The sequence below is a fragment of the Manis javanica genome, chromosome 7 (genome assembly GCF_040802235.1).
Source record: "Manis javanica isolate MJ-LG chromosome 7, MJ_LKY, whole genome shotgun sequence".
Classification (NCBI taxonomy): Eukaryota; Metazoa; Chordata; class Mammalia; order Pholidota; family Manidae; genus Manis; species Manis javanica.
This window is the reverse complement of record NC_133162.1, coordinates 44,226,109-44,240,589: the sequence shown is the minus strand read 5'-3', so window position 1 is coordinate 44,240,589 and position 14,481 is coordinate 44,226,109. Positions and strand designations below refer to the sequence as shown.

Here is a 14,481-nt window from a genome sequence, read left to right as displayed (position 1 = left end):
AGGTGGCCTATTAGCTCCCCTGCATACCCCTTTCTGGCTGCTGGTCCTGTGAGTTAGTGATTTGTACTTGGCAAGAGACTAGAAGGTAAACGACACAGATAGAGGTGTGAAAAAGAAGTGTGTGTGTGTGTGTGTGTGTGTGTGTGTGTGTGTTTGGTGCAGGGCAGGTTTGAATGTGCTCTCGCTGGAGGGTATCTGCAGGTTTCTGGGAGGGGCTTAGGTCAGGGGAGGGGGTGTTCCATGTGTGGGACACAGACCCCATGCTGGGGCTGGGCAGGGTGGCCATGAGTGGGACAAAAGTGCTGAGTGGAGAGCCCCAGTTGGGTGCGCAGGGCTGCTAACCCTATCATCCAAATGGAAAACCAGAGCACATTGTTCAACAAGGGGCTTTGGACTCGTGAATGATTTATAAGAAAATCTTGCAAAGATAAAAATTGAATCACATTTAGTTAAACATTTGGTAGGTTCCTTTACCAGGAAGAATATATTTATATGAAAATCCAGAATGATGGGACAGTGGTGGAGGCTGGGGAGGTGGGGCCCATACCTGTGTGTGTGGTGGGAAGAGAGGGTGGACAGCCCTTATGCTCAGCATTTAGGGGCTCAGAGGGCCCAGCCCCCAAAGGGCCCTGCAGAATCCATGCTTCCCCCCACCTCAGCACTGATCATTCTGTAATGTGAATACCTGATTGAGGGCTGCATCCTGCACTAGAATGTGTCCCTGGTACATTGTAGGAGCTCAGTAACTGTGTAGCTAACCAGCAGATGAAAGCATGCATCCTCTTGTTTCCCCAGCAGCGGAACTCCTTGCTAAAGAAACTCCCTTGCATTTATGCATGCATATGCCTGTCACAGCCCTTTGCTCTCTACTGCTCACCTGGCAGGAAGGGGCTGGCCCTCTCTACAGGCATGGGAGGAAGCTTCAGGCAAGGGAGAAGCTGCAGTGACGTTTGCTCCCAGGCCTGGCTCCATGTCAGTCCCCAGAGCCTACAGTCTGAAGGTGACATGAGACCTGAACTGGTCCACAAGTCATCAGCAGCCTCTCCCCTGCCTCGGCCAACCCCTGCAGCAGGCTGGGAGGGCAGCGTGGAGCAGACTTCTAGCCACCAAGGGTAACAGTGGGCTGCCTTGCTGACCAGCATGGGTTGACCGAGAACAGCCTCTGTCCCAAAGTCTCAAGTTAGAGGAGGGAATTGTCTTCCCTCCGCTTTTTCCTTAGTTAATCCAAGAGATGGTATGAGCCCCTACTGTACGCAGATCCTTTAATTCTGGAACAGGAGAAGAGCAGGGAGATAGGGTAGCTTCCACAGGCAATCCTACTTCCACCCATGTGCATTGAAGGTCTGGGTATTAGTTCTCCCCTATGGAATCAGTATCTGTCTATTCTTCCCCAGTCCTGCCCATACTCCAGGGCTCAGCTCAAACACTTGCTGAGTACTAATTTTGTGCCAGGAACTGTTCCAAGCCTGTATATATATATTTTTTCATACTCATTTAATTATCATAACCTTATGGATTATCCCCATTTTACAGATGAGACCAAGGCACAGAGGGGTTAGGTGAGTTGCCCAAGGTCACACAGCTAGACAGTGGCGTAGGGAATTAGTGCCACCTCCTCCATGAAACTTTCCTTGTTTGAGCCTTCCCTGTGTGAACGCTCTCTCCCTGCAAAAAACTAAGAGATGTTGATCCTAATGGCTGTCAAAGCTCCCCTAGCAGGCTGTAAGTGCTTCAGCCTCAGAATTCCTGACAGACTGACATCCTGCGTCCTCCATAAGAGCAAGCACAGGGCCCGGCCATCAGATGGCCCAGGGGATTGCTGAATGTGTGAATGAATGGCAGTGAGTATGTAAATACCCCACAGGCTGGTTAAAGGGGGAGAAAGAAGAATGGAGTTGGAATTTTCCCAGGTGAATTCACAGCCTGGCAGAAGAGCAGGGGCCCAGGTGTCCTGGGAGCAGCCATCCTTCAGGAACATGCTTGCCACTGCATGCCCAGCACTGGCCAGGTATCTTGAGGGGCAGCTGGGAAGGCCCCCAACTTCAGGGGCTTTTAGGCTGAGACATAAGATCATGTGAACACATAGGAAGCAACCAGAGGACAAACAGAGCAGTGACTACTGCCTGAGGGGGCTGGAGGGGCCAACCAGAGGCAGAACTGTCTCCCTGAATCATGGCCATCTACTGCCTGGCTGCGTATTCCAGAATCCTTTCCATGAGTCTGAGCCAAGGACCGTTTTAAGTTCCTGATTCATCCTGAACATCCAGAGAGGAGCCCTAGCCTCAGCCCCATGTCTGCCTGCCTGGATGCCCGTCATTCCTGGGATGTTACTGTCTTGCAGGGAATACCAACAGCATCTTTGCCCTGGACTACATCAGCGGAGCTCTGACCTTGAATGGCCTACTGGACCGGGAGAACCCCCTGTACAGCCATGGCTTCATCCTGACAGTAAAGGTGAGAGCCTGGCTCCTTCATCCCATGGAGAGGGGATGCCCACCCCAGGAGGTGTGTCCCTTCTGCCCTCTTACCCTGCTCTGATTCCTGGGGCTTCTGCCCAGGGCCCCCATCAGGAAGGGACAACACTTAGCAGGCCATTTCAGGAACCCTGCTGGGCACTTCACAGCCTTTGTCAACAACCACATGGGATGGGGACTTTGACCCCCATTTTAGGGATGAGGAGGCACATAGTAGGTGCTTATCCTATGGTTCCTACTATTATCCATGATTCCAAGTTCTGTTGTAGCCACCTCAGATTCTTATGTTTAGCGCTTTTCTGGGGTTTTGCCCCATTTCCAATTTTCATGGCTTTTCTGGGGCTATTAACTGGTTAGAAACAGCAACATAGAGGGGAGAGAGCAGAAGCTGCTGGGGTCCCCACCCAGGACGTGTGGCAGAACCACAGTCCCTTGTTCCCTACACACCCCTGCCACTCACGACTGGTTTTAATTAAAAGCAGTGACTTGTGGAGACATTCCCTGGGAAACCCATTTAGGGCATGGATGCTGCCTGGGCCACAGGGGTCCTCTCTAGCCTCAGCCAGAGATTGAGGGGAGAGGTAGCACAAGGACTGAGGAGAGGGGCTCTGGGAAGGAGGATGGTCCATCCAACATGGCTCTTCATTGTTCTCCTTGACTTAAGAGGGCCTGAGGCAGCAACAGGGTGATAGCTAGCCTGCCGGCTCCTTCCTCTCTACCCTGTGTACCGGACTGTGGGCCAGCTGGGCTAAGGCATGCTAACACTGCCTTTCCCTTACCCAGCACCAGGCTGGTGGGTCCCTCTCTGCCTCCTGCCTCCCCTCCCTTCCTTCCTATTGGAGCGGGCGGTGCCAAGGGAGAGAGCTGCCTAGTCCCAGTGCCACCATCAGCTCCCTGTAGGACACTGAGCTCAGTTCTTCCATCTTCATGTAAAATATATGAGTGAGTTTCCAAGCTTGGCTGTGAATTCCAATCCTCAGGGGAACTAGTGAAAGATACCTAGTTCTGGGCCTCTCACCTACAGATTCTGTTTCAGAAGGTCAGAGTGAGGACCGGAAATGGGTATTTGGGGGCCCAGGGGGTCCAAAGATGGAGTACCCAGGTATCTGAATCCTTCTATTCTTGAGCCCCTCACAGTGCTTAGCACAGTGTTCAGCCCATAGCACATACTGAATTAAATCTTGACTACCTAGTAGAAAAATTCTTGGCCTCTGTTTCATCAAATCTGCCAAATTAAATAAAGACTCTCCCTTGGCCCTCAATGAGCCCCCAGATCTGTCTTGTGTTCCCTACCCTACCTCATCCCCTTGGTTCTAGAATCCTACTGCCTGAGTTTGACACCTACTCTGGCTGCATGTCTTTGTAGAATTTACTTAAACTCTCTGAGCCTGTTGCCTCCATAGTAAAATGGAGATGCTAATGACAGAATCTTCCTCCTGAGGTTGTGGTGAGGACTAGATGAGACAATTTATCTAAAGTGCAGTGCCTAGCATTGAGAAGCCTTGATATATAGTAACTATTATTGTGATCATGGCTGCCTTCATCCATGGGGTGTTTGTCCCCTATCTGCAGGGCACAGAGCTGAATGATGACCGCACCCCATCTGACGCCACAGTCACCACGACCTTCAACATCCTGGTTATTGACATCAATGACAATGCCCCAGAATTCAACAGCTCTGACTACAGCGTGGCCATCACTGAGCTGGCACAGGTCGGCTTTGCCCTTCCTCTCTTCATCCAGGTGGTGGACAAGGACGAGGTGAGTCTCCAGAACACATAGCCCATCCAGACCCACCACCCTGCCTGGGCTGTGCAACCCTGGGAAGGATGCCAGGTATCTCTGGGCTTCCAGGTCCCCATCTATAAAAGGGAAGCAAACATTGCTGCCCTCCCTCCCTCATATGTTTGGAGGATAAATAAGGCTGCAAAAATCAGTAGTCTCTAAACTTTTGCACTACCCCATACCCTGCAAAAAATGTTTGAGCACATACCTCCAACGTGGAGTTATTTATTTAGAAATTATACATGTGACCATCCTACTAATCTAGTATGTACATGATAAAACATACACCCAAAAATAGAAATTTTAAAAGGTAGAGGCTCTTGTATAAATGATGACCTTGGAGGAAAGTCTTAGCCCTGCTTTCGGTGTAATGATGACCCCTCCATTTCCATGTGATGAGCAGAAGTGCTTTCAAGGGGACCTTAGGCCAGAGATCGGGCCAGGACAGCTGCACCCCTTGTCCAAGGGCCTGCCTGGCTGAGGCCAGTCTCCAAAGGAAGGGACATGGGCCGTGAGTGAGGGGGAGTCAAGAAGGACAGGAAGGAAGGTGGAGGTTCCAGGCCAGGCTGCAGCCCCTGTAAGCCCTGGCAACCCTGTGCCATCAGGCCAAGGCCAGGCCTAGAGGGGACAGGCTTCCATCGTGATGGGGACCCTCTCAGCTAGCCTCCTTCTTGGGCCCCTCCTTGTTCCTCCTCTCCCCTGCTCTCCACAGTCACAGTCGTTAATAGTATTTTTATTTATTACCTACCGCTGCTCCTCTGGCCCACTCTGCTCAGGAATTCCATTAGGTGTTCCAGCTGGAGGTGCTTCTCTGCAACTACTCCTCACACGGGGCTCCCACACTGGCCTTGCTCCAGGCCCGCTTCCTCTTCACCCCTCCTGCCCCTCTACACTCTGGCTGCTCAGCAAACTGCCCATCATGCCTACTAAGGAGCCCTTCTTCCCAAACCCTTCCCATCCCCGGTCAGCTTCTTTCAATAAGACATGGCTCCCTCTCCCCACAAGGACTCAGGGCCACGAGGGCAAGTCAGTCCTGCTGTATGTGTGTGTGTGTGTGTGCATGCGCATGTGTGTGCGTATGCACATGTGCACCTGCACTCCATCTCCTGTTAAGTCATTCCATACTTATCTGAGGTAACTAAAGGATGTACTGAGCACTTACTGTTTACAAGGAGCTGATCTGGCCTCTCGTAGGAGTCCAGAAGTATAACCCGTGGTTGCTATCCCAAGGGGTCAAGTGTGTTGATAACAAAGTGTAGTATGTTCAGAAGTGTAGCAATGTTTAAAGGTGGATATGAACAGGTAGGAAAACAAGTTCTATCATTTTCTCATGTCCCAGTGGGTCAACTTGTCTCTCCCTGGAGGGCAGCACCCCATTAGAGACTGCTATGTGAATCAGGACTCTGGAAAAAAGTCCCATCTCTGGTTTGAGCTAATATAATGCCCAAGAGAGACACTGGTGCTGGAGTGTGAGTCCAGTGAGTGCAGGCATCACAGGCCCCAGTGCTCGGCTGAGGAAGGGGGCTGCAGGGGCCAGGGGTGAGGAAAGGCTCTATGGCAAGACGGGGGCCATCATGAAAGGGAGCACAGTCAGGCTGGCAGCCGGGCAGTGGCCACAGAGAGGCCTAGAGGGAGAGACCAGAAGTAGATGGGGAGACAGTCTGTGACCCGTGCGACTGACACAGGGCCCAAGTAGTGGGCTGGGAAAGGTGAGCTGGGACATAGGCCTTGCAAGGCCTTCACTGTGACTTGGGCTCAATTTTGGAGGCACCCCAGAAGGGAGACAGCTTGTATAGTGGTTCACGGCCCAAGCTCTGGAGTCAGGCAGGACCTGTATTCAAGTCCAGCCTTGCTGTTTGCTAGTTCTGTGACCTTGGGTGAATCACTGACCCTTTCTAAAGCCTCACTGTGTTCATCTGTATAAAAAAGAAACAAAAAGAAAAGTGTCAATCAGTTTCTATTGATTAACAAATTAACTCTGAAACAGAATTTATTTCTTACTCAGATATCCCTACTTGTCCGGCACCAGGGCAGGGGACCTGTTGGTAGGGTGCAGTCCTCAGACGTGCACTCTGCAGTCACGTCAGTCACTGCAGGAGGAGAAGACAGCGAGCTGGTCAAGTACAGCCCTTCTGTGCTTCATTCTGGAAGTGGCTCCATGGCTTCTACCCAGGGCCCACTGGCCAGAACTAGCGACTTGCCCCTGCCTCTCTTCCAGAAGGCTGGGGAATTGTGGGGAAGGAGCTTCTTATTTGCATCTTCCAGGAAGGACACCCACAAGGAATATAGAGAGGAGGAGACTGGATGATTTGTATATAGGACTTAGCACTGTGCCTCCTACACACTGATATTAACCAGATGGGTCCAGGGAGCATCCCACCAGCAGGGCTAGAACCCCCAGGGCCCTCTCACTGCAACTGTTGGGGGATTTCAAGGTCACCCCAACCCCTTGGGTTTTATCTCAGCCCCCCTATGCTGGAAGCCCTGTCTGGAACATCCGCAGGAATGCTGAGGGGCGTCTGGGTCCAGCCTGCCTCTAGTGATGGCTCCCCACTGGGGCACAGGCATCAGCACTCCCACTGCAGACCAGCTGCCCAGCACTACCAGGGACTGTTCTGCTGCTTTCCCCAGGGAGCTGGCCGGTGTCTCTGACAGCAGAGGACTGGCCTCCTCCCCACAGGGGCCCAGTTCTCCAGGGCACAGTGAGGTGCAAAGACAGAACTATTGATGAGGAGAGGTGGCCCAGAAGCCTGGACTACCCCACCCTAAGGCATCTGGGTCCTGTTCAGTCTCCCAGGAGAGATGAACCCAGACCACCCCATATGTGCTCCTAGGCTGATTCCTAAGAAGAAGGATAAATTGCTCTCCACATCGCCCTGCTCTTTTGTATCTCCCACTCTCTAAAACTATAGAGGGATCCATATCTAGATAGATAAATGCTCCCAAGGCCCAGTTGTGGGTGCTAAGGGTCAGGCCCCAAGTTCCCAGGGTTGAGTGTCCAGCCACATTGCCAACAGGAACAGAAGGCAGAGGCCACTGGCATTTGAGGGCTGTCCAAGGGTCCAGAATCTGGGAAAAAAATCAGGGAACCTTATAGAAACTAGGCAGCTTTTGTAACGGAGATTTTTAAGACACTGTCATGTCTTCCAGTTTGCTCTCTAAGGAGAGAATACATCTATTGGGGTTTGTGTCTGGGTTGAAGGGGACTCTGGATTTGGTAGGTGTGGCAGAAAAATGTTTTCATTGAGCAGATTTGGAGGAGAGAAGGGAGTATGAGGAGAGGTGAAATCTTTGTGTTGCAGATTTCTGTAGAACCATGTGATTCTCCCTTGCACTGACACGCTCGTGGTTTTGCATTATGAGTGTGAGGATCTCAGTAGCATCTCCCTGCTTAGACTGAATGACCCACAGGCAAGGCCAGGCGTCCTTTTGCTCCCCAGGTAACCCACTGCCTCACACTCTGCTGGGCACCTGGAGGCACCGCACAAATGTATATTGGTTGAGTTAAAGCGTGTTTAAATGATAAAAGTAGTAGTGAGGTGGCCTGGGATTTTATCCAAATAGGATGCCAGTCAGTGCCCCTGTGCTGAAGCCCAAGTCTGAGTCTGTATAGGAAGATGTCCTCAGAAGTCCACAGTGGGGCAGTAGAAGGTGCTGGTGGAAAACGGGGAAGGAGGAGGCAGTTTAACCTTTCAGTCAGTGCTCTGTGGCAGTCGTTCCTAACGAGGATTCTAGTCTAATACACAAAAATAGCGGTGCCGTGCCCTATTAGTGCCTGCCATCCCCTCCAGCTCTGAGATTCTACTCAGTTTCTTGCTGAACTCAGGCTCTGCCAGACCATTCAAGCTAACAAAGGTGCTTGAAAGAGCCCCATACTATCTCCCAAGGACTCCATCCTCATTGTCAAGTCTCATAGAGTAATTTCTTCTCCTTTGCCCAGCTGTAGAAAACTCAGAGAAGCCAGAGTGGGAAGGGATGGGGTGAGCCAAAACCAGCAACAACCTATTTGCTCCGTGTGACAGCTGAGATGCAAATAGAGGGTTGTAATCAAATCACACAAAAACATCTCAACACAAAGGCCCCAGAAGTTAGCCTGGGTGTGGGAGCTCATCTCTGAGCTTCAAATTAGAGGCTGTGACAGCCTCATTCCCCGGTGCCTGGCTGCTGGGTGGCCTCACGTCTCCCCCTCAGTGCTCACCCACTTGGATTCCTATGTGTCCTTACTCCGCGCCTTGTCCACACCATGCTCTTGTGTTTTCTTTAGTTTGACCAACTTTTCCTCCTCTGATCATGCCTGTAGCCCTCCCCAGTCCTCCCTAGAGTCGTGCCAGCCACAAGGGCTCTCGTGATTTTCCATCTGCACAGGGTGGGATTATAGGGATGGCTGGAATTTTCTGTTCAGTTGACCTAAAAAGCACTCTTCTACTTAGATGCAAATGAATATACGTGTCCTGCCTCCGAAAGGTTGGAGGGGAAGGCAGGGAGTATGGAAGACCATCCACTGCGTTACCAATTCCATCAGAGGTGTTTATTTTTAAATGCTGTTTCTGCCTTGTGCACAGCTCCTCCCAGTTGACTCAGCTGAAAACAAACAATTCCTCTCACTTGCCCGTCAGGAAAAACACGATTCATGTACTCCGCACCTTTCTTCTCAGGAGTTGGGAGTATTTGATCCGTCTAATTTCTGTCTCATTTCTTACCCACAGCTGCTCAGAACATATTTGCTGCTGTCCTTGAGAATATTTTTGCAGAGGAGCAGGGCTGGAGTGGGGAATAGGGTGCTGTTATCCCCTCAGAGAGGCCTCTAGAGCCCTACTTCTGGGAATGGAGTCATTGCAGAATGGCCCTCAGAGCTCATGGATTTGCCGACCCCCTGGCCTTTCTGAAGGACTGTGTTGAAATTTACACAGGTGAAGGGATTATGCATTCATTCACTCAACAAATATTATTGTGCATCTGCTCTGTGCCCTCCACTGGAGAGAGAGTGCTGAAGATGTCCCTGCCCTCCAAGTGTGTGTTCCATTCCAGGGGGGATCTAGAAGAGCAGGCCCCAGCATCACTGTAGGTGGAAATGACTATCACTGCAGGTGGAAATGACTGTCAAAGACTCAAAACCAGGGTGAGTGACAGGGTGGGGTAGGGGGCTGTCTTTGATTCAGTAGGCCCAGAAAGTCTTCCAAAGAGGTGCTGTCCGCACTGAAGTTAAAAGCGTGGAGGCAGCCACACAGATTTACCAAGGGAGAACATTCTGAGCAGCAGGTGCACCCCTGCAAGGGCATAGGTCCCCAGAAATGGGCTGGCATTCTCAAAGAGATTCGTATGGCAGGTCACCGGGGAGCTGAGGAAGCAGCAGGAGCCAGGCCAGGCCTTGCCAGATACAGGAAGCTTCCCAGTGGGGAGCTAGGGACTTGACATGCTCTGAGTCACCTTTCTTAAGGAGCCCTCTGATTTCTGCATTGAAATGTGCTGTCAGGGGCCAAGGGTGGAGGCAGGGAAATGTAGCAAAGTCTACTCTGAAGACTACCCACCCATCCACCACCACCACCACTACCACCACCCTCCCACCGCCATCTATTCCATCCAGCCCGTGCTTTCTAGTGTCTAACCTGAGGCTCTCTTGCAGGTTAACTGTCTTGCTCTTAAATGTTTGCAAGAAGCCAGGGATCCCAGTCCCCTGATAATGAAACCCAGCAAGTCTATTAGAAACCGCCTCCAGAACTCTTCCCAGGAGACTGAGCGTCCACCTCCAGTCTTTGGGACAGAGTTTCTCCCAAGTGAAAATCAGCCTGGGATTCTGTGAACTCTGACAATAGCATTCTGCAGCGAGACCTACCCTGACTGCCCAGAGAAGGTGGTGAAGAAAACGGGGAAGCCAGATCCCGCCCCAGTTCTGCTCCTGATCGTCCCACCTCACTCCTGCCCCCAACTTCGGCCCATCCTCCCTTCCCTGAGCCAGCTGCCTTGACTCCCCAAGTCAGGCAGAAGGGCCTGGCCGCTCTGCGCGCCTCATACCCCATCAACCTCAGCCTCTCCCAGCCAGTTCGTGTGCTTGTTTATTTGCTACCAGCTGGAGTTTGGGTTTCAGGGCTAAGGGGAGAGAGGCAGCTGGAGTAGATAAAAATAGGGCTTTGAAACCAGACTGCCTGGGTTCAATCCTGACTCTGCCACTTTTGATCTGTGTGACTTGAGAGGGCTTGTTTATCCTCTCTGATTCAGTTTTCTTATCTGCAAAATGGAGACAATAGTAGTACCTATCTCACAAAGCTGCTGTGAGGATTGAATAATATGTATATTTAGAACAGTGTCTGACCCATAAAAGCACTTTCCAATTTTATCTGCATTTATTATCTCCAGTCCTGAGAAATATGTTTATTATTGTGGCTTTTTCAGAGAGGAAGAATGGAGTCTCAGAGAGGTTAAGGGGCTTCCCCAATATCACACAGCCAGTGCATTGTAGAGTCTTGAACTCTCAATCCTGTGTGTCTTGCATGTACTGCTGGGCTCCCCACTTGCAGCCATGGTTTGCAAAGGTTTGGTCCCACCAAGCAAGTGGGTCTCCCACCTCCAGTGTGGCTGGTGGGAGAGTGAGTGGGGAGGTAAGACAAGGCAGGAAGGGGATGCCTGCACTGCAGAGGTGAATGGGGACACATCTGGCAGGAGCTAATTCCTATTTCAGACAGGAGATGACATGATTCATTTGTTTGAGGGGCATAGAAAAAAACAGAATTACCCACCTCCCCAAGGAAAAAACAACACCAGATAAATAAATAAAAGAAAGCAAATGATGGAGAGAAAAGACCATATTCCTGTTTGCAGGGATGGGAGGGGCAGTGAGAAGAGGACATGGTCCTTGTTCTGCTTTATTTTTATCCATCACCCTCATTTTCCATTCCACATGTGTTCCAGGCCTGTCATGGAGCCCAGCCCGCAACCTTGTATTCATTTAAATTTATTTTCGCGTTTATTCCTGTCAGTCAGTCTGTCCAGCCTGCAGTTTCTCTGGCCTCTCTCCTCACACAGCCCTGTGAGGTTGTGGCTACATGTCCCCTGGGCCTCTCCTAGGCTTCCTTTCAGTCCAGGGGTTCTTAACCTCAGTCCAGGGGGTCAGTGGATATCTGTGACCCTCGGTGGAGAAAAGCCTCCACCTTTATTTTCACTAACCTCTCATTGAACTTCAGTACTCCTTTTAATTATGAAAATAGAAACCAACCACAGTGATATGAGTTGACCCCAAGAGAAATCTCAGATATTTTCATATCATATTACAGATGTCATGGGATCTCAAAATATCATTTACACTCATCACTACTTTGAAATCACAGCATATATTAGACCCCACTGCTCAATCTCATTGTATAATGCATTAAGAAACAGGTAATTCTATATATGTATTTAAAGTATCTTTAAAATAATGCAGTAATTATATCTCAAAATAATTAACTGACTTGTGGTCCCTTGTATTTTATTTTATGCAATTAGAAAACATTATCATAGGAAGGGGTTCCATGGGCTTCCCCAGACTGTCAGAAGAGTCCACTGCTCAGAAAAGATGAAAACCCTTCCTTAATCCTTCTGCTCACTAACTGACAGCTTTCGGCCCAGCTTCCTCCCCAGGCTGTTGCTACCGCTGACATTCTGCTGGTTTTCTGGGGTGGCATCCTGAGCTGCACAACCCTTTAGGATGGAGAGCGAGCAGGAAGGCCATTTGCTCTGTGTCACACATCCAGTTGAGGGTCTGTTTGTGAGCTCTGGACCCTCCAGGCCCCATAAATCTCTCCACCAGCACCTCCTTTGCAGTAGAGACACAGGCTATGCATCCTTGACACCCCAGGGAGTGAGCCCAGCTGTCCTAAACTCTCCTCACCTGCTGATGTGACCGAGGGCACGTGCCTCTGCTTTCCCATTTTCCGAAGCAATTTGAACTAGAAACCAAACTCTAGAAGCAGTGAGGAGAGATGGGGGAGAGAGGGGTGGGCAGGCTGCCAGCACCCATGGAGGCAGTTGTAGGTTTTTGCACACTCTGTGGATGTATTATTATCCAACCATCCAGACCCTTCTCCCCCTCCATAGGGAGATAACGGGGATCTGGCTGGAAATCACCCACCTCCTACTGAATCCCCCAGGAGGTATTAAGGAAGTGGAAGGAATACCTCCAACATTCTGTATCTCTCACCTGGCCTGTGATTTCATCAGTGAAGTAAAGCTGGGAGGAAGTAGGGGTAGAGGGCCCTCTGGTCCAGGGAGCAATGGAGGCAAAGCTTGTGAAAAAGAGGAGGTCAGCACTGCCTCACCCATTCCCCAGGCCAGGGGGCCCATCCTGGCTGCTCCCACTTCCAAGGCGTTCTCTTGTGATTCTGTGGCATAGCACAGATTAGGTGTCCACCCAGAGCAATGTCAACACAGCTGATACCTAGAATTTGGGGTGCCTGGGTGAGCATCGTTCTGCACCATTTCATCTCCCTGCTCCCCACCGTCCTCTGCCCTGGCAGTGTGCAGGGGTCTGTTTGCAAGACCTCTGTGGTGTCACAGCTTCACTTCACATTTCCAGGCTTCCTCTCCAAGATTCAGGCTCTGCCAGAAAATATCTGTTGACTTCAAAGCAAAGCCTCTGTGGAAGAGAAGCCAGGGGGAGCAGGGTGCCCCATCTGTGCCTTTTCCCATTAATTTCTCCCCAGTTGCCTTCACTGAGGCTCTTATTATGACGACGATGATTATTAGGATTTTTCTGTGCGTGGCTGCATCCTGTAGTGTGATTCCGCCCAGCATGCTAAGCTCCAGCCTCCCTGAGGACCTAGAGGGTGTCCTCAGTGTGATTCAGACACCTCCTAATTTAGTCTCATCCGTAAATCTAATTAGCGTGCTATTTACACCAGACCCTGTAGCCCTGGTGGGGGTGTGAAGCAGGCAGGGCCTCTTTGGCAGCTGGCTCGCCAGCACCCATTCCTCACCCCCGGCCCCCGCCCCTGTGCTGCGGCTCCCTGACGAGTCCCCTCCAGCAGCTAGAGGTCCTCTTCCATGCTAGATATGGGGCGTTGCCCCGCTTCCCTCACCTCCCTGGCAGCAGTCGCCTCCATGCCCACACACCCACTGTCATGAGCAGCACTGACATGGATGGGAAGTAGTGGGAAGCGTTTTATCCTCAGTGTCATGCTTCCTAAAAGCAGTGGCTGATCTTCTTGAAGACCCCATCTGAGATCAGAAATAGAACTGAAACACTTTGTCCTCTGTCCTCTTCCTCTGTCACCCCTTGGCTGGTTCACGCCCACCCTGGGGCCCCTTCACTGTGGGCCTTGGGGAGCCCAGTCTCACTTAAAATGAGGTCTCTTCCTCCCATACTCCCACCTGCCCCCTGTGCCGCCCCCATCACACCCCTGACAACAGTAGATGGTGTATCTTGTTTAATCTCGTTTCAGGGTGGGGGTGAGCACGTCTCAGCTGGGAGCTGTGGCTGTGTGTCTCACCCCATCACTGTGACCGTGCACTGGAAACATCCCCGTCAACAAGCAGCAGGCCCCTCTGGGCAGCTGTGGTGGGGGTGGGCCACCCAGGAGGGCACAGGGCCTCCTCCCAGCCTGCTTTCCTGGGCTTCTGACTCTGCAGGGGTGGGTGGGTGGGAGCAGGAGGTATTCCACCACAAGGAAAGGGTTTGTGGCTGTGTTGTCATTCTGCCCATGAAAGCTAAAGCAGACACTCCCCACTCCCTTCCAGGCCTCAGTTTCTCCTTCTGTTACCCATTTAATTTGAAAAGGAATTGACAGAAGAAATTTTCAAAATCAAGATCATTGTACGTTTACATCCAGGTTAAAAAGCACAGAGTGTGTTTTCATCTCCTTTGTCCTGCCATGTGCACTGAGTCTGGTGTCAACAGGCAGATGATAGCTGTTCTTCTCATTTGGGCCAAACTAGCCTCCAAGGGGAAGCTTTCTACATAAGGTCACAGAGCAGGTGAAAGATACACAACAGCTAGTAAAGCGCATGGGGTACCAGGTGCCCACAGGCCTGGGGCAGCAAAAAGTCAGCAATGCCCTAGAAGGACTCTTGCATTGAGTGGGAGATGGGGACCGATTCATTACTCAACAAATATTCATCGAATACCTACTGCATGCCAGATGCTGTTCTAGGTATTAGTCATAAGTGAGTGTGACAGCCCAAGTCCCCCTCGGGCAGCTTGTGTGCCAGTGGTGGGAGACAAGAAACAAGCAAGTAAATGCGCATTACATCG

At 51.1% G+C, this 14,481-nt stretch overlaps 1 protein-coding gene across 1 annotated transcript in view; it reads left to right on the top strand.

The window, feature by feature from the left end:
- The window catches only part of LOC140850399 (cadherin-23-like), a 298,275-nt gene that overhangs the window by 210,940 nt on the left and 72,854 nt on the right, over positions 1 to 14,481 (top strand). The window contains exons 10-11 of the mRNA XM_073240888.1: positions 2,342 to 2,454; positions 4,047 to 4,235. Of these exons, the coding sequence (XP_073096989.1) occupies positions 2,342 to 2,454; positions 4,047 to 4,235 (302 nt within the window). The remainder of the gene's footprint in view (positions 1 to 2,341; positions 2,455 to 4,046; positions 4,236 to 14,481) is intronic.